This window comes from Pongo pygmaeus, chromosome 1 (assembly GCF_028885625.2).
Source record: "Pongo pygmaeus isolate AG05252 chromosome 1, NHGRI_mPonPyg2-v2.0_pri, whole genome shotgun sequence".
Classification (NCBI taxonomy): Eukaryota; Metazoa; Chordata; class Mammalia; order Primates; family Hominidae; genus Pongo; species Pongo pygmaeus.
Window position 1 is genome coordinate 155,946,696 of NC_072373.2, and position 20,871 is coordinate 155,967,566.

Sequence of the window (20,871 nt, forward strand, 5' to 3'; positions counted from 1 at the left end):
ACGGTTTTTAGTTTTTAAATACTAGATACTTAAGATATAATTCTAAAATCTCTACATTCAGCAATATTCCAATTTTTTTCTGTAACATTATACCAAGGAACTAAAATAATATTTTTGTAAGAAATTTCTTGTTTCCTATAAAGATCTTCAGAAAAAAATAATTTGAGTTCAGATAGTTTTTCAAAGACTTTCACATAACATGCTGCCTTATCTTCCATATACAAATTGACACACATTCCAATGAGTTGTTAGTTATCAGTAACTATAATTGAACCATGTTACATTTAAGGAAATAAGAATAATTAGAATAATTACCAGTACAAGTTTGAGTTGGTCTAGATTTATAATTTCCCATTTATTATAAGTTTCTTCTTTTCTCCAGGGCAGTTCTTCAAGTTATAAGATTCCAAGTTCAAGTGCAGTGACAGTCCAGTTGAAAAATACTTTGATAGTCTGGCTAAAAATAAGCCCAACTGCCAAATGGAATGTCATGCAACAATGATAAAGAACAAAATCGTGTGTGCTTTCGAGGGTGAAATCATAAAGGGAACTAATCAGTCTGTTTAAAGAACTGTATCAAAAATAAATAGCAAATGTTTCAATAGGATTATTTGTTTCCATCAATTATCTACCTGTACATACTTTCATGGACCATTTATTTAACAGATAAATCTAGAAAATGATTCAGTTACATCTGAAGTTCACAAAAGAGCTGTTAAAACTACCTAGACCTTCTTTCAAGATCATTTTCTCCTAAGCCAAAATGATGGCAGTTGGTAAAGAGTGGTAATAGAATGTGTCTACATAAATAAATAAATAATAAAAACTCATTACCTCTAGCATATAACTAATAGAAATGAATGTAAGTTTGGCCTGTATAAGAGCTACATAATTATGTTTGTATGAAGAAATTCTCAACATAGACCAAGATTTATCTTATTGTGGATTATTCTGACCATAAGAATCATAGATCAGAATCTAAGACATTAAGTTCTACAAATAGCAATTCGTAAAATAATAAGTGACAAGAACAGTAAGATTAAGAATAAGAAGATTTAGCATTTGCTATGTGTCAGACCCTAGTCTAACTGCTTTACATATATTTCATTATTTAATCTCATACAATGCTGCTAGGTAGATATTATTCACAAATTATGGATGAGAAAACACAGAGTTACTAGTAAGTTGGAAGTCTGGAATCAATTCTGACCATGTGACTCTAACATCCAAGCTAGATATTATTGATTTGTCTTCCAGAATTTCTCTTTTATGCACTTCCATTTACTTTATGGGGACATTTCTCTTTGTATGCATATTGTATGCCTATTTCTACTGATATAAAGAACCCAGTCTATGATGGAGAATAAATGGGAAACCCAGAAAGAAAACATTCAATTTTTCACTATATATTTATTTCAGATAATCTTCTTATACCTAGAAAGTATAAACTTTAATCTTCAGATTCACATCCAGAGGATATAGCTTTAACTTAACAGATATGGATTTCATATTTTCTATAGTTAAATGTTCAAACAACTCTCTTTTTGAATAAATGCTTAGACAAAGTTAGGATTCACCACATCTTTTGCTCAGCAAAAGTAATCAAAGTTTCAGAGGTAAGGCTTCCAGACTGATAAGATATAGTTGGCGCGTCAGGTATCTGGCTTCATAGACACTTTTTGTCCTCACCTGGACATATTCTCCTTTTCCCTTCTTATCAGTACATGCCTACCACAGCTGTTGATACTTGCTATACTGCAGTGGCATCTGGTTACCTTGGTCTATACACTCGACATTCTCCTTGTTTGAAAACCAGACATCTTCAGTTCCACCAGCTTTCTTTAAGCACTTCTGCGACCCCCATTTTCTCAGTTTGAAAAGTCTTTGTTTTGTCCAGGGACCTTCCTGCTTAATCTCTTCTTCCTTCCTTATCTTGAAGACCATACTGGACAGCCTTCTTTAAAAGACTTGCAATCTCCCAGGGCTACACTTTGGGAAATAATGCACCAGCTCTTTCTCCTCTCAGAGTTTCTTAAAATAATCATGGTTTCTACACTCTGAATCCAGAAGGACAAAGATAGGAGCCTTCTAGAAGACAACTAAATATATTTTTCTTGATCTCTTTTCTTATTTCTAATATCTCAGATCTTCCATCCGTGTGTGTGTGTGTGTACATGTATGTTTTCTACATATGGAGGAAAAATTAGCTCTTACATCATCTTCCACTGTGTTTCTAATTTCCTGCTTGGGACACAAGTCTGATGTACTGCTTTTTAGAATTTTTCCTTTTGATTTTCAAGAATACTTTTATTCTCTTAAAAAGCCTAGGTTTTACAAATGAAAGCTTTGGCTTTCAAAGGTGTGATTTCTGCGATGAGTTTGAAAATCCAATCAGCAACTCAGTTGAATTCTCCCACATTCTAATGCAATACATTTTGCTGGAAAAAAAAAGAAAGGATAGCAATATAAGAAATGCAGAAAATTACTCAAAATATTACCCAAAATATTAACCATTATTGAACTATAACAGTTTCCTGGTTTGAAAGAAACAATATTTATCTATAAGCCCTTCTTAAGAATGTGGATCTAGGTAATGGTTTGAGGTACTAGAGTAATTTTTTCTGGGTACCTTCAGCCTGATGAAGAAATGCTGGAAATGTAAATGGCCCAGGATAATATCCTTGCATTCCTTTTCCAAAGAATGTTGGAAAGAAACAACATAGAATCAAAAAATATTTTCCCTAATACTCAGTACATTTCTGTAGAAAGTACTTCTTTCTAATAAAGAGTTGGCCACATACTCTAAGTTGAATCCCACTCTCCCCAGTCCTGAGACATCCAAAAGTGGAGAAAGCATGTTATACCATACATTATCAAAAACACAACTTGATTACAAAAGTAGTCTGCTTTCAAAGTTTAGTGAGGGTAGGCAACATGAGGAGCTTTGTTTAAAAAAATAGAAACCTGGGCTCCATCCCCAGAAATTCTGATTCAGTAGATCAAGAGTAGAGCCCAGGAATCTGAACTTTAACAAGTAACTGATGATTCTAATGTAGACGCTACTTGGAGCATCATTTAAGAAGCACTATTTTAAGGTTGCTTAAAGTGAGATGCCTACTTAACAGAAATTTTTTTACGTTTGAATTTCATGCAAGAGAACAGAGATAAGTAGAATAAAAACAAAAGAAAGATTACTTCAGATTATCAAAGAGTTCTATCCTGTGGTAATTCCTGGGGCAATACATGATTTGGCTATGCAAGTATAGTCTCGTATTTTAAAAGTGATTCACAAAAATTGAACCAACCAAGATATTCCTTCATAAGTGAATGGAGAAACAAAACTGTGGTATATCCAGAATACGGAAGATTATTCAGCAATGAAAAGGAAGGAGCCATGAAAAGTCATGGAAGAACTTTAAATGTATATCACTAAGCGAAATAAGCCAGTCTGATAAAGCTACATACTGTATGATTTCAACTATATGACATTTTGGAAAAGGCAAAACTATAGAAACTGTAAAAAGATCAGTGGTTACAGGGGTAGAAGAGAGAGGAAGAGATGAGTAGGTGGAGCACAGGAAATCTTTAGAGTAGAGAAATATTCTGTATGATACTCTAATGGTGGATACATGACATTATCCATTTGGCAAAACTCACAGAACTACACAACACTAATGTAAACTATGGACTTTAGTTAAAAATCATGTATCAATATTGGTTCATTAATGTTAACAAATATACTATATAAGATGTTAATAAGAAAAATTGTGCGTGTGTAGGGGGAGTATATAGTAACTCCATACTTTCTGATTCTTTTTTTTTGTAAACTTAAAACAATTCTAACAAAATATTAATTTAAAAAATTATGAAAAAATATAAAACAAATTATGCAAAAAATAATAATTCCTTAAAAAGAGCATTTGAAGTATTCAAGAAAATTTAATAATTTATAAAGAAAAGCCAACTCAAATACATGATTAATAGTAAGGTTTCTTTATTTTATGCTTGCTCGTTTCTTCATTAGAAAATGTCAGAACACATTTAGTAAATATTATTTCTTCAACTACTTTGTTTCAACTACTTTGTTTCAACTAAGTTTGATATTCTACTGAATTGCCTAAATCTAGTTTTAATGCCTCTGTCTTTTCAACTGATTTATCAGACCACTTCTGCATACAAATAGTTATATTCTAATACTCCTTCAATAAGCCTACTTATGTTCTTTCGTCATTATTTTATTTGGGGTTCATACAATTTATTTATCCAAATCTACACTTACGCATCTGCTATTTATATTTATTTTATACTGGTTTCTTTATAAAGATTTAAAAGGATGCTTTCAAAATGAAAAACATAAAAGTTGACTTTGACACTTTTACCTTTATGGTTCCAACAGAGAAATGATAAGGAAAATGTATCCCATGAAATCAAACTAATGCACTTGGGACAATTATTATCACATTTAGAAGTTGAATTAATTTATACTTTGATAATTTCTTCATTGTATATTAGTCCTTATTAATATATTTCCACGTTTTGGGGAAGCATAGATTTTCAATGTGTTGCATCTGGTTGACAAATTAATCATTGCTTTAAACATAAGAAGCTGGAATTACTAGTTAGTTTATATTTAGGTTTTTTCCTTTATTTTTAATAAAGATTAAATAATTTGTGTTGAAATAAAATTATTTAAAAAATAAATTGACCATTGCCTAAGATGCATACAACTATTCAAGTGCACACAATTATTTGATTAATTTTCTTTTAAATAATGTGTTTCTGCATTTAAACAAGCATAATTTGTAAGAGTCTTATTTATCAAACAATTTTCTTTCTTTTTCACTAGAATATCTAAGTTTTTAGTATGTTGGATGATTTATAAATCACCATCATCAATCTGAACATGTTGAGGTAATATTCAGATTAATCCTCAAAAATGAGTAAGACTTGAGAATACATTATAATGAATATATATTTATAATACGAAGAAAACAATGTCACAGTAATTTAAGTATGTGTTCTCAGTATCTTTAACTGCCAGAGTATATTTTAAAAAGGAATAAACAACATTGCTATTTCTGTGTCCAATAAAGTATAACGGCAAATGCAAATATCATAGTTTTTCCTGTGACTTCCATGTTGATATTTAATCAACATGAAATAAAGTTGATTAAATAATCTAGATTAAATAGAGGTAAGAGTCACATTTCTGTAACTGGCTAAAATTTCTTTTCCAAATTTATATGACTTCTTTGAATTGTCAGTCTAGCTCAGTTTAGGAATTGATCAGTCCATTTATCCATTCAACAAATATGTATTGTACCAAGAAATCCACAGAGCTCATGGGGCCAGAGATGCATGAGTAAACAGGTAACCACAATGCAGTATTTGTCCTATGATGAGATATACATGATTGACATGAGAAATTCCATCTATGAGAGGCTAAATTTCAATCAGAAAAAGTTTCTTTGAGGAATTAAAATCATCAGAATAATCTAAACTTCATGACTCAGGCCACTTCCATTCCTTCTTAATTCTTTCTTCACCCCTCCCAGGAGTTAATTAACCAGCTTAAAAATGATATTGTGTGATAATTATAGTTCAATTAATAACTAATTATTGTTTTGGACAAAAAACATTTTTAAAAATGTCATTTAGAATCTAATGTAATCAACTTTATGTTTGTTTGTTTTAAGAATTAGAGGTTTCTCTAATTAGAGGTTTCTAAATCGTATAATAAACAAACATAAAAAATTGGGGGGAGGGAAACCAAAATAATAGTTCTACTTATTTGAGAGTTTTCTTTTCTTTTCTCAATTTTTCTTTTCTTTTTTTTTAATTTTTCAATTTTAATTTGTGTGAGTATATAGCAGATATATATATATATTTAAGGGCCACATGAGATATATTGATAGAGGCATACAGTGCGTAATAATCACATCAGGGCAAATAGGGTATCCATCACATCAAGAATTTATCCGCCAATCAAATTAGAAACTTTTAGTTATTTTCAAATGTATAATTAAATTATTTTTGGCTATAGTCACCCTGTTGTGCTAACAAACACTAGGTCTTATTCGTTCTTTTGAACTATTTTTTGTACCCCTTAACCAACCCCACCCCCCACCACCTGCTACCCTTCCCAGCTTCTGGTAGCCACTCTTGTATTCTCTATCTCCTTGAGTTCAATTGCTTTTATTTTTATCTCCCATAAATAAATGAGAGCATGCAAAATTTGTCTTTCTGTGTGTGGATTATTTCACTTCACATAATGATCTCCAGTACCATCTATGTTGTTGCAAATTACAGGATCTCATTCTTTTTTATGGCTGAGTAGTACTCCATTGCATATATGTGCCACATTTTCTTTATCCATTCATCTATTGATGGATACTTAGGTTGCTTTCAAATCTTAGCTGTTGTGAACAATGATGCCACAAACATAGGAGTGAAGTTATCTCTTTGATACACTGATTTCTTTTCTTTTGTATATGTAATTCAGCAGTGGGATTGCTGGATTATATGATAGCTCAAATTTTAGTTTTTTGAGGAACCTACAAGCTGTAGTTCTTCAATAATGAATAGCGGTTGTATTCATTTTCATTCATACTAACAGTGTACAAGAATTCCCTTTTCTGCACATTCTTGCCTGCATTTGTTATTGCCTTTTTGATATAAGCCATTTTAACTGAGGTGAGAAGATATCTCATTGTAGTATTGATTTGCATTTTCCTGATTATAAATGATGTTGAGCACCTTTTCATATGCCTGCTTGTCATTTGTATGTCTTCTTTGGAGAAATATCTTTTCAAATATTTTGCACATTTTTAAATAAGATTATTAGATGTTTTTCCTATAAACTTTTCTGAGCTCTTTATAAAATTCTGGATATTAATGAATCCCTATCAGATGGGTAGTTTGCAAATATTTTCACCCATTTTGTGTGTTGTCTTCACATTGTTGATTGTTTCTTTTCTATGCAGAAACTCTTTAACTTGATGTGATCCCATTTGTCCATTTCTGCTTTGGTTGCCTGTGCTCATGGGATACTACTTGATAAATCTTTGCCCAGTTCAATGTCCTGGAGAGTTTCCCCAATGTTTTCTTTTAGTAGTGTCATAGTTTGAGGGCTTGTAGTTAATTAAGTCTTTAATCCATTTGGATGTAATTTTTCTACATGGCAAGAGATAGAGGTCTAGTTTCTTTCTTCTGCATATAGATACCGAGTTTTCCCAGCACCATTTATTGAAGACACTGTCCTTTTCCCAATGTATGTGCTTGGCATCCTTGTAAAAAATGAGTTCATTGTAGATGTATGAATTTACCTCTGGGTTGTCTATTCTGTTCCGTTCATCTATGTGTCTGTTTTTATGCCAGTATCATGCCATTTTGGATGCTGTAGCTCTGTAGAATAATCTAAAGTCAAGTAGTGTGATTCCTCCAGTTTTGTTCTTTTTGCGTAGGATAGCTTTGGCTACTCTGGGTCTTTTGTGGTTCCATATAAATTTTAAAATTGTTTTTTTCTATTTCACTGAATAATGTCATTGGTATTTTTATGGGGATTGCATTGAGTCTGTAGATTGCTTTGGGTAGTATGAACATTTTAACAATATTAATTTTTCCAATTCACAAACATGGACAATTTTTTCATTTTTGTGTGTCTTCAATTTCCTTCATCAATGTTTTTTAGTTTTTATTGTAGAGGTCTTTCAATTTTTTGGTTAATTCCTAGATATTTAATTTTATTTGTAGCTACTATAAGTGGGATTAATTTCTTGATTTCTTTTTCAGATTGTTTGCTGTTGGCATATAGAAATGCTACTGATTTCTGTGTATGTTCATTTTGTATCCTGCAACTTTACTAAATTTATCAATTCAAGTCATTTTCTTGTGGCGTCTTTAGGTTTTTCCAAATATAAGATCATATCATCTGTAAATAAGGATAATTTGACTTGCTTCTTTTCAATTTCGATGTCCTTTTTTCCCTCTTCTCTGATTGCTCTAGCTAGGAATTCCAGTGCTATGTTGAATAACAGTGGTGAAAAGTGGGCATCCTTGTGTTCCAGATCTTAGAGGAAAGCCTATCATTTACAATGATACTAGCTATGGATTTGTCATAGATGGATTTTATTGTGTTTAAGTATGTTTCTTCCATATCCAGTTTTATGACTTTTATCATGAAAAGATGTTGAATTTTAGCAAATGGTTTTTCAGCACCAATTGAAATGTCCATGTGATTTTCATACTTCATTTGGTTGATACAATGTAGTACATTAATTGATTTGCATATGTTGAACCATTCTCGCATCCCTAAGATAAATCCCACTTGGTCATGATGGTGACCTTTTCAATGTGTTGTTGAATTTGGATTGCTCGTATTTTATTGAAGGTTTTTGCATCGATATTCATCAGTGATACTGGCATATAGTTTTCATTTTCTGACGGGTCTTTGATTTTAGTATCAGGGTACTACTAGCCTCATGGAATGAGTTTGGAAGTATTCCTTCCTTTTCCATTATTCCAAACAGTTAGAGTTGGATTGGTATTATTTCTTTTTTAAAATGTTTGGTATAATTAAGCAATGAAACCATTGAGTCCAGGCTTTTCTTTACTGGGAGGTGCTTTTTATTATTGCTTTGGTCTCTTTTCTTGTTATTCGTCTGTTCAGGTTTTGGATTTCCTCATGGTTAAATTTTGGTAGGTTGTATGTGTCTTGAAATTGATTCCCTTCTTCTATATTTTCCAATTTATTGACATATAGTTGCTCATAGTAGCCAATAATGATCCTCTGAATTTCTGTGGCAACAGTTGTATTGTTTCCTTTTTCATTTTTTATTTGGATCATTTCTCTTTTTTTCTTAGTCTGGCTAAAGGTTTGTACATTTTGTTTATCTTTTCAAGAAAAACTCTTTTTGTTTCATTGACATTTTTTGTTTTATTTCAAATTCATTTTTTTCTGCGCTAGTCCTTATTATTTCTTTTCTACTAATTTTGGGTTTGGCTTGGTTTTGCTTCTCTAGTTCTTTAAGGTGTATCATTAGGTTGTGTATTTGAAGTTTTTCTACTTTTCTGATGTAGGCACTTATCGCTATAAACTTCCTTCTTGTTCTGCTTTTGCTGTATCCCAAAGATTTTGGTATATTTTGTTTCCACTAATATTTGTTTCAAGAAATCTTTCAATTTCCTTCTTAATTTCTACATTGACCCACTGGATATTCAGGAGCATATTGTTTAATTTCCTTGTGTTTGTATAGTTTCCAGAATTTCTCATGTTGATTTCTAGTTTTATTCCATTGTGGCCAGAGAAGATCCTTGATATTATTTCAATTTTTGTGAATGTTTCAAGACATGTTTTGTAACCTAACTTATGGTTTGTCCCTGAGAATGACCCAAGTGCTGAGAGGAAAAATGTGTATTCCAAAGCCATTTGACGAAATGTTCTGTAAATATCTATTTCGTCTATTTGGTGCATAGTGCCGATAAAGTCCAATGTTTCTTTGTTGATTTCCTGTCTAGACGATCTATCTAGTGCCGAAAAGTCAGGTGTTGAACTCTCCAGCTATTATTGTATTAGGGCCTATTTCTCTCTTTACTTCTAACAAAATTTGTTTTATATACCTGAGTGCTCCAGTGTTGGGTGCATATATATTTAGAATTGTTATATCCTCTTGCTGAATTGACCCCTGTACCATTATGTAATGACTTCTTTGACTCTTTTTTTAGCTTTTGTATTGAAATCTATTTTTTCTGATATAAGTATAGCTACTCATGCTCTTTTTTGATTTCCATTGGCATAGAATATCTTTTTTCATCCCTTTATTTTCAGCCCATATGTATCTTTACAGACGAAGTATGTTTCTCGTAAGCAACAGATTATTGAGTTTTTTTTTCATCCATTCAGCCAGTCTATGTCTTTTAATTTGAAAGTTTATCCCATTTACATTCAATATTATCATTGATAAATAGGGACTTAGTTCCTGCTATTCTGTTATTTATTTTCTAGTTGTTTTGTGATTTTCTCTTCTTATCTTCCTTCCTGCCTCCCTTTCAGTGAAGGCGATTTTCTTTGGTGGTATGATTTGTTTTCTTGCTTTCTATTTTTTGTGTATCTGCCACATGTTTTTTGATATGAGGTTACCATGAGGCTTGCAAATACTATCTTATAACCCATTATTTTAAGCTGATAACAACTTAACACTGTTTGCATAAACAAATAAGCATAGAGAAAACAAATAAAAACTCTACACCTTACCTTGTGCCCCCACTTTTAATTTTTTGTTGTTTCGATTTACATCTTAATGTACTATCTATGTCTTAAAAATTTGTTGTTGTAGTTATTTTTGATTGGCTCATCTTTTAGTCTTTCTACTTAAGAATGGTTTACATACCACAGTTACAGTGTTATAATATTCTGTGTTTTTACTTACTATTACCAGTGATGATTTCTGTTCATTAACTCCCTTTTATTTCTAATTGAAGTACTTCCTTTAGCAGTTATTATAGGACAGGTCTGGTGTTGATGAAATTCCTCAGCTTTAGTGTGTCTGAGAAAGTATTTCTCCTTCAAGTTTGAAGAATATTTTCCCCAGATATACTATGCTAAGGTAACAGTTTTTTTTTTTTTATTCAGAACTTTAAATATATTATGCCACTCTCTCCTGACCTGTAAGGTTTCCACTGAAAAGTCTTCAGCCAATGTACTGGAGCTCCATTATACGTTATTGTTTCCTTTCTCTTGCTGCTTTTAGGATTTTTTTCTGTATCCTTGACTTTGGGTGTCTGATTGTTAAATGCCTTGAGGTAGTCTTCTTTGTGTTAAATCTGCTTGGTGTTCTATAGCCTTCTTGTATTTGGATATTGATGTGTTTCTCTAGATTTGGGTAGTTCTCTGTTATTATCCCCTTGGATAAAGTTTTTATCACTATCTGTCTCTTTCTCTACCTCCTCTTTAAGGCCATTAACTCTGAGATTTTTCCTTTTGAGGCTATTTTCCAGATCATGTAGGCATGCTTGATTCTTTTTTATTCTTTTTCTTTTGTCTCCTCTGTGTATTTTCAAACAGGCTGTCTTCAAGCCCATTAATTCTTTTTTCTGTTTGACCAGTTCTGCTATGAAGACTCTCATGCATTCTTCAATATGTCATTTGCATTTCTAAACTCCATAATTTCTGCTTGATTCTTAAAAAATTATTTCAATCTCTTTGTTAAATTTATCTGAATGAATTCTGAGTTCTCTGTGTTATCTTGGATTTCTTTGAGTTTCCTCAAAATAGCTACTTTAAATTCTCTGAAAAATTAAATATCTCTGTCTCTGCAGGATTGGTCACTCGTGTCTTATTTAGTTCATTTGGCAACATCATGTTTTCCTGAAAAGCCTTGATGTTTGTGGATATTCATCTTTGGGCATTGAAGAGCTAGGTGTTTATTGTAATCTTTGCTGTCTGGGCTTGTTTGTATTTGTTCTTCTTGGGAAGACTTTCCAGGTATTCCAAAGTACTTGGGTGTTGTTGTCTAAGCCATATCTGCATTCAGGGGCACCCCAAGCCTATTAATGCTATAACTGTTGCAGACTTGTGGAGGTATTACCTTGATAGTCTTGGATAAGATCTGGAAGAATTCTCTGAATTTTTAGGCAGAGACTCTTGTTCTCTCCCCTTGCTTTCTCCCAAACTAACAAAATATTTCTCTCTGTTCTGAGCTGCCTGAAACTGGAAGTGGGATGACACAAGCACCCCTGTGGCCACCACCACTGGGGCTTCACACTGGGTCTCACTCAAGAGCCACTATAACCTCTACCTACCTATGTTCACTCAAGGCTCTGGGCTCTATAATCAGCAGGGGGAGGGGAAAGCCAATCAGGTTTGTTTCCTACTTTTCAGGATGGCAAGATTCTCCAGGTCCTGGGCAGGTCCAGAGGTGCCATCTTGGAGCCAGGTACTAAAGTCAAAACCTTGGAGGTCTACCTGGTGTTTTATTGTACTTTGGCTGAGCTGGCACCCAAACAATGAGACACAGTCTTTTCCACTCTTCCCTCCCCTTTCCATAGGCAGAGGAACATCACACAGTGACTACCACCATCACTGGCCCTTGAGGAGTACAGCCAGACTATTGCCAATGTTCCTTTAAGACCCAAGGGCTGTTAAGTCAGCTTGTGGTGAATGCCACCTGGCCCGGACTCAACTTTCAGGGCAATGGTCTCACCTCTAGCCCAGGGCAGGTCTCAAAATGCTGTCCAAGAGCCAAGGCCTGGAATTAGGGACCTTAAGAGCTTGGTGCTCTTCCTGACTGTGGCTGAGCTGATACCTAAGCTGCAAGACAAAGTCCCCTTTATTTTCTCTCTGCTTTTCTCAAGTAGAAGGTGTCTCTCCCTGTACTTACCACAGCTGGAAAAGTGCTGAGTCTTATCTGAATCCAGCAAGTCTCAGAGTCTCACCCAAAGCGCACAGCATACAACCTAAGTATCACTGCTGGTTATTCAGGGCCCAAAGGCTGTTTAGTCAGCAGGTGATGGGTCCTGCCAAAACTTGGTCCTTCCCTTCAGGGCAGCAGGTTCTTTTCTGGCCCAGGGTATGTTTAGAAATGTTGTCCTGAAGCTAGAGTCTAGAAGGGGTACCTCATGACTCTGACTGGTGCCCTATTCTACCGTGACCGAGCTGGTATTAAAGATGGAAGACCAAGTCCTCTTTATTCTTTCCTCTTCTTTTTGAGAGTTTTCTTTTCACTTGTCATTTATCTACCTGTGGCTGTTCCTCAAAGTGAAAAGAAATATATTTTGATATAGGCAGGACAAATTATTTAAAGATTTGAAAAATCGGACTATATAATGTGGTTGTTAGCGAATCCATAGATATGTAACTATTATGTAGCAAAATTAAATAAACAAGTTTGTGTGGTTTCCCCTTGTTGAGTCAGTGACTAATTCCCTATTGCTTACTGCAGCAGACTCCAGTGATAGAGAAAGCAGGAAGCTGCTGTGTCTGCTACACTGTGGCCACTCAAAATTAAAATCGGTCCTGGTAGTTCTTCAACTTTAAGAGAAATGCCATGCCTGAGCCGAGATCCCGCCATTGCACTCCAGCCTGGGCAACAAGAGTGAAACCCTGTCTCAAAAAAAAAAAAAAAAAAAAAAGTTGAAGGCCCTGGGACAGAAGAGCATTATCTAAGCACCATGTCTCTTGGTTTGTGTAAGATCCTTGAGTTAGCATGATGAGTGATTCCATAGGACCAGTTCTTTGCTGATTCCCTCCAAGCAGAGAAAGTCTCAGTAAGCTCTCTGTTTGTAGTTACCATTATTTTTGTTACATCTTCTCCTATATCTTCTTAATGCCAGAATGGTGATTATAGTTATCATGTACTATGTTTTTTAACCCCCTTGTCACCATTCTCTATAACAGTGGCAGAAATAGCATTAGCAATTTGTGTGTACGCAAAGGTTCATGATCTTCCTTCATCACATTGGCAAGCTCAGCACTCCACCAATAAGAAATAACTTTGATTCTGTTGTATTTTGTTTCTATACATTGTATATTTAGTTGTGGAGCTAGACTGGCTCTTCTCATAGTTGAAATTTCACATATATAATCTTTAATATCTTGCATAAAATTTAAAGGAGTGCTAGGAGTTAGTATAATGCTGTTGGGGTAAAAAAAAAAAAACTCAGCTTTCATTCATAACCCCATTAGTGGATCAACACATTTCATTTGGTGAATTAATAGAAAGTTGCAGTTTGTATGGTCACACAGATTACCGATTTCTTTTTGCAGAGACTATTGTCTCTGAAGCCAATTATTTAGGGACTTGTTATAGCAAGTAATATTTGAGTGCGTCCTTAATGCCAGGCAGACTTTTAATAATAAACCCAAGTTAAGTGCTTCCAATTCAACATATGTCCTCATAGATTTATATCTCATTTTATTGGCATCCAAATAATATAACCTTCCCAACCAGAATTCAAGTTTAGTATCCAAGTATATACAAAAAGATTTACATTTTAATTACAATTTGTGAAAAACTTCATGTTTTCCTTACAACTGTACTCCCCTTCTTCAACATGGATTATCAAGAGTAGACTATAATTATTATGAATTTCAAGACCACTTGTTTTCACGAAAAGCCATTTTTAGGAGTTCTCACTACTAGTAAGCCTAAATTGTACTTCCTTGTCTGGTAATATGGAGAGTGACTGCTCTAGTATTCTTGCCTTTATCTCCAGGAAAGTCATATTCCTGCTTCAAAATGTCAGCTCTTCTGAGGAGTCTTTACCAACTTCACAAAACATTTTGGCCATGTTGTCCTTGTTGCTCCCATTGTATCTCACACCCTGCTTTGTCTCTTAAACCCATAATTTGGTCACATGAAGTTCACACTAATGGAGAAGAAAAATTGTGAATTAATGGACTTAAGCTCAAGCTAGAAACTTTAAAAATGAAATTGTCATCAATACTAAGAGGCATGTTCTGAATTACATAAGGAAATTGTACATGCAAAGGTGTTAGAAGCACCTCTGTCTTGTCCGGGGGTCTCATTCTTCCCATACCAGTAACTTTATAATTTAAGGTCACCCCCTCTTGAGGTCTAAAGCAAATGATGCAAAGACAATTCTAACTGTGGTGTTTCTGATGCCTAGGTTTATTAAATCATAATAGAATATACTGGATTTGATTACAAGTCTTGAGCCTATTTGTTTAAGTTGGCTCACCATGTGTTATCATGTCTTAACTGCTGACTGGAGTTTCCCAGGTTGAGGTCTAGGTCTGATTACACAAATAGTTACCTAAAATTATCACCCATATTTCCCTAGTTCATATATACAGCCAGAGAATAAATGATAGGGCCTGTGGTAAAGGGTAACAAGGCATTTGGAAAATGTGTAGGCCTTAAGCATATCAGAACAAGAGATAAATGCATATTATCACATTGGAGTTTTCACAAATTAACTCCATCATTATGTTTCTGAAACTCTCATTGCCCACGACGCTCAGTGCAGCTATATAACAGTTAACCTATTAGTGAACTACAATAGTTATGTTTGGGTCCCCTAAAGACTATATATTCTCTCTTTGACTTATTATATAAAACTCATTTCTTCTACAGAGTCTGGACATGTACTAATTTACAAAGTCACCTTGAGATGATCTATCAGGGCTGCATCATTTAATGTTACTAAAGATGGCTGTTACTAAAGATGGCTTCATTTTGAAGACTAAACATATTTATATTTGGTAAGTTTATACTATAATTTTATATGGGTGCATATATACTATATATAATACACATGTATACATTACATAAATATATATACATATATACAATACATATATGTAGTTTAAGAATAGGCAAGAAATTAAACACATTTAAATTCTACTCTAAGTTGCTACCCATGCAGCATCTGCTTCTATTAAGGGATTTATTATAGAATATAGAATTAATGTTTTTATCCCTCCTCCCAGGCAATAAGTAACTTGAATGCAGGCATCTTTGCATTTGAAATAGCCCAACACAGTTCCTTATAGGTAAAGACATAAATTTAATTGTTTTGGAATGAATTGAACTGAATAAAATTGAACTGAGCTGAAAGGGATTGAACCAATTGAATTGGATAGAATCCATTCCTTCGGTAAGAGGAATATTGCTAAGGTTGGAAAAGAGGTAAAGTGAAAATAGAGTAGGCCATTGCAATTCTGCAGACTAAATACTACAGCCTTTTGAAATTCTATGCAAGGAAAATTCACACAAATATTAGTCTCTTTGTTTTCCTCATCTTACTGTATAAGTAATCCTTAAGAAGTTTTCGCATTAGTTGGAGTTGCTAGCATTAGCAATTTATACAAGGGATTTGATGCTCTAGCAATAACTTACAAACCAGACTTTCAGGGAGATTTTACAAACTACAATTACAAGAACCTACTCATGATCAACTAAATCAAAATCTGCTGAGGTTAGGTCCTTGAATTAGAAGTAAAATAAAACTCCAGAAAGTGGTTTGACACAGCTTGTCTATAAGGAAGTATAAGGCAGGGCCCTTGCTTACAGAGCTTATAACCTAATTTGATATTCAAAAATCTAACTAGCTTATTTTACAAAGTAGCTTTTGATGAGTATCAAAAAAAAAAAAAAAAAAAAAACAAAAACAAAACCTCCACATGCTATGAAAGAGGAAGAAAGGGTTAATTGGGCTAGTACAGAAGGATTTTTGAATCTGGCATGATTTGCAATAAGTCTTGCTACTTGTAGATTTTTAAAAATCTTAGACAGTGGGAAAATAAATAACAATTTAATATCTAAAATATGATAAATCAAGAGTCTGGACACAATTTAGATTATATCACATCAGAGAATTCAGAAAAATTATTAACATGATGTTCATTAAAATCTCTATTATTGTTTTACACAGTAAATAAATTAAACAAAATTGATGGGACCAAAGTAATTTAAATTTCATCTTGGATTTTTTTGGGGGACTAAAAATTGATGAGGCTAAATTAGGCAAAGTCATAAATATCAAATGACAGAGAAATTATATAAAGTAGCAGCAATGGTAGAAACTATGAACAGAAAAGATAAAAAGAGTTACAAAAAGAAACATGTAATCAAACCAAAAGAACTTAGAAAAGCTAAAAAAAATACCCCACAAAAACACAATACAATTATTGGAGGAGAGAAGTACCTGAAGAGTGGTATAAGCCAGTGTTCTGTAAGTGGGAGAAATACACAAATTATATACGAATTCATGGTATGTTGAAGAAAGTGAGTGGTTTAAACAGAGGCATCATTTTATAAAGAATAACATAAAAAATTTGCTTGTTGCAAGTCTGTTGGGATTACATTTGAAATGTAATGTTCAATCCTGTACACATCTACCTCATTATCATGAAAGAAAGATCAAAGAAATAAAACTGTTCTTGGAAATGAAGAAATCGGTTATGAAATATACTTGTCCCATCTAAAGAAAGTAATTGCACATATTCTGTAAGTGCTCCTTTAATAATTCCATTAAATTTTCTTAGATATCATAACTGAATAGAAGGCATATTTTCACCTGTCGGGAAGGTTTTTTTTTTTTCTTTTCCTTTAAATTTCAAAACACTTTCTAGCACACCATTTCAGACTCGCAATGCCCAGTGGCCTTTGCTGTTCATATATTTGACTTTTGGTTTAATGACTATCACAGTGAGTTAATAACAGTGCTAGGAACAAAGCTAAAATGTTGTTTCATTTTTATACATTTCCTTTGTTGAGCTTTATGCTTAACTAGAAAGTTATATTTTGTTTTTATGCAATAAAAATCTTTGAAGATTGTTTTATTGGTTTAGCTAATGTCTGACTATGGAGTATAAAATGTGCATTTGTGTACATATTTTCGTCGTTGCTGTTGTTATTTTTCTACTAAGAGCCATGAAAAAAAAGTTTACGCAGTGTAGTTTACTCCATAAACACCTTCTTTTAGCTCTTTAAATCAGACTGATATAATAATATGTGGTGTCATTTCTATGCTGTATCAATAAAAAAGCCAGCTGCATACTGAATTTTTAGCTCAGCACAGATAAGGATAAACTTTTGTAAAGACAAAAGTACCTACTCATGTCTAAACAAAATCATTTCCAAGAAATATGTGTTTTAATGTGAATATAAAATAAGGTTTTTATAAGGTTTTGAAATCTAATTTAAGTATTTTCAGGTTCAAAGTAAATAAACTTCTGTACAATATTTGTACTATGTTAATTCATTTGTGAAGTTTCTCTTTTCCAGTTCTCTTTTGTTTCAGTTATACACAGTTCAATAAGTGCTGCTTATCGTTAAGCAAAGCTATCACATAAATTACCATATCCTTTAATTTACAGTGTTTTATTAGGAAGTGATCTGTGGGAAGACATTAATTATTATTATTATTTGTTTCCTTATTCGTTACTATTCATCAATGTCTAAACTCAATTTTGTCATTTGGTAGCCAAATACTGGGACTATCACTCCCATATTACATACACACACATAAACACATACAACTTTCTCTCTTCTTTCCTCTTCTTTGAAATAAATTGTTAATCATAATTTGGTAAGAGGTTTAATTTCTAAGGTACCTGCGTATTTATATAAATATGAAATTACCTGCATATTTATTAAAAATACTATAAATTAATCAAGTTTAGACCTTTTCCCAAGCCACTCTTACACTTCCATGTGATTTCTGAAGTGATACACTACACTTTGACTGGGTTTCTTTCAGACCTTGCTATGCACCGAGCACTCTCGCGTACCAAACTAAGAGATCTTTCCTCATCATGTAGCTTTTGTTAGTCTCTTTGGCTGACTATTCAAAAGCCTTACTTATGGTAGCTCTACCTAGGAATTATTGCAATTATTTTTTTTCCTATCTTATCCTCAACTAAACTGGAAGAACCCTGAGAGCAAGGGATAAAATATTCTTAGTGCTGATCAAATATCCTTGGCACATAATTAACTTCAAATTGTGATAATTTGAAGTCAGAGAGGGTCTAACACTGGTCTATGTGTTCTATCTACTATAAATGGTAACTTTTTTAAAGGAAATTTTGTAGGCTTATTTCCTATTTCAAAAAGTATACATTTAACATACTTTTGTCTGCTTATGTTTATTCTGACCTGCTCTGTAAAAGATTTAACATGGTTTTATCATCTCGTAGCAGCATCATGCTAGGTGCTGAGCTGTCTACTCCATCATGTGGCTTATGGGATGGGGGATTCCCCGTTTTTTCTTCATATGTTTAGCATTTTCATAATCATTACTTTCCATGACTGTAACATTCATTATAAAAATATATCATCCACTAGTACTATCCCCTCCACTAACATACCATACCCTCTACTAACTAAAATATATTACTAGTGAAAATGTTGGATAATAAGTCAATAAGATAATACAGAATTAGAGTTCTGTTTCACATAAGTGAGAATAATGGACTGATTTTAAATGCTAAGTATAAAAGTCATAATCGCAAAAAACAATGAGGAACTAAAAACAATAAAGTTGTATACACAAACCATTTCAGGAAAATGCTTAAATCCAGAAATATAAGTGGATATTTCTTTGTATAAGAAATATAGGTCGTATGGAGTAAGTTTCTGCCCTGAGGAATTTGCCAAAAGCACACATTTAAACTTAGGTTCTAAGGAACCAGAGGGTAGCCAAGGGTTTCTTCAGGTCGGAAATTCTTAGAGGGTGTCTTTGACACCCTAATAATCTAAAGCCTCCCAAAAATATGCCTTTGGATAAGAATCAACTAGAAGTAAATATGTCCTCCTTTATTCCAAACCAAAGAATTGTCAAGCAGCTTGCCTTGCTGTTAAGCAGAGCAGAAGAAATTTAAAAAAACAAGAAAGGAAAAAAGAGAAGGAAAAGAAAGTAAAATAAGGTTCCTGAGAAATTATTGCTACAAAAATATTCACTTTGGATTTATACAGAGCCTGGTAAGTCAGAGAAGCTCACTCTTGAACTTAATCTGAGGTTGCTCTTAAGTGGCAATGCTTCTCTGGTCTCCTGATAGAAGCAAATGCAAAGTCTCTACAGGAGAGTCCATTCATCTTAGGCCATGGGAAACCTCTGCAAATACTTTGCTAAGGACAATGACCAACAAATAAAGTCAATCAGATATACATGAAAGCATAGCAACATAACACTGAAGAAGGATCAGAAGCATATCCACCCTGACTTCAGATCGTAGAATTATTAGATATGTTTTACAAAACAACAGTGATTACCACATTTGAAGGAAAAAAACAGAAGATGGAAGGTGGGGACAGCAATGATGATAGATGTCCAGAGAACAGGAAACTTTAAAAAGGGACATAGCAGATTTAAATGAAAGGAAAACGCTATGAATTAAAAAAGAAAAAAATACTATTTTCATTTATTCTCTCCCCAAATATGTTGGAGAAAAAGCTTTTAATGATTAAGTTATATTTTCATTTCAAATTCACATCTGTGATTTTAACCTGAAAAAAGTACCCCTAAAAACATACTGATAGACTTGACAAAAATGGTTAATACTTTGTGTTGTACATTTGAATATTTTAGAGAACTAAGCAAATTATTAAATTATGCTAGCCACGTTAAATCCTCTTTTTTTCCAAAATGCTAGTCATTCTTGCTGAACCTTCCTTATTTCAGATTTCTGATATTTCAGAGACTAACAGAAAATAACTATATTGAGTCTGCTGTTAGTAATTCTCAAATATACATAGAATCATGATTCAGTCCAAAATATAGTTAGCATTGGACACCTGTTATTCCTTGACTCCTTTTTGAAACAAACTTATTAGGAATCTCTACTATTTTGTGCACTTCTTGGAATAAATAATGTACAGGAATCATTCAAATGCATATTCAGTGGGAAGCCATCTGGCTTCATGTGAATTTATGAATATTTTAGCTTGCTCAGCTAGTCAAAAGTAAAATCTGGCACTAGGGATTATCATGTAGATTTGTGACAGTATTACAAAAAAAAAAGCTTCTGTAAATCAATGATTGACATATCTACTAAAGCATAGTTTCTTTTTGGATTGGGTACACTTAAAATATGTACAACATTGCATGATTAGTTTGGAAGTCATAATTCAACTTGAATTAAAACATAATGTTTCATTAAAATAGTTACATATAGAAATCGAATCTTGGAATTGAGTGGACTTTATAATGTTATTGTGGTGGACACTGTGATGGCACCCATATCGCTTCTTCAATGAAGGGCTTGTTAATTCAGCTACTGCAAGTGCTGTCAGTAGATAGCTTTCATCGGTCAGCCCCCTTTCACAGATTGGCTTATTCCTAAAGAGATATCTTGTCCATTGTCTTCCTTATCAATTGGGCACCTGAGAAAAGATAATTGATGTGTAGTAT

General features: G+C 33.2%; 1 protein-coding gene across 1 annotated transcript in view; it reads right to left on the minus strand.

Moving 5' to 3' along the window:
* TNNI3K (TNNI3 interacting kinase) overlaps positions 1–20,871 on the minus strand; it is a 342,552-nt gene that overhangs the window by 307,678 nt on the left and 14,003 nt on the right. Inside the window, exon 3 of the mRNA XM_054482207.2 lies at positions 316–2,438. Within this exon, the coding sequence (XP_054338182.1) occupies positions 316–355 (40 nt within the window). The 5' untranslated portion in view covers positions 356–2,438. The remainder of the gene's footprint in view (positions 1–315; positions 2,439–20,871) is intronic.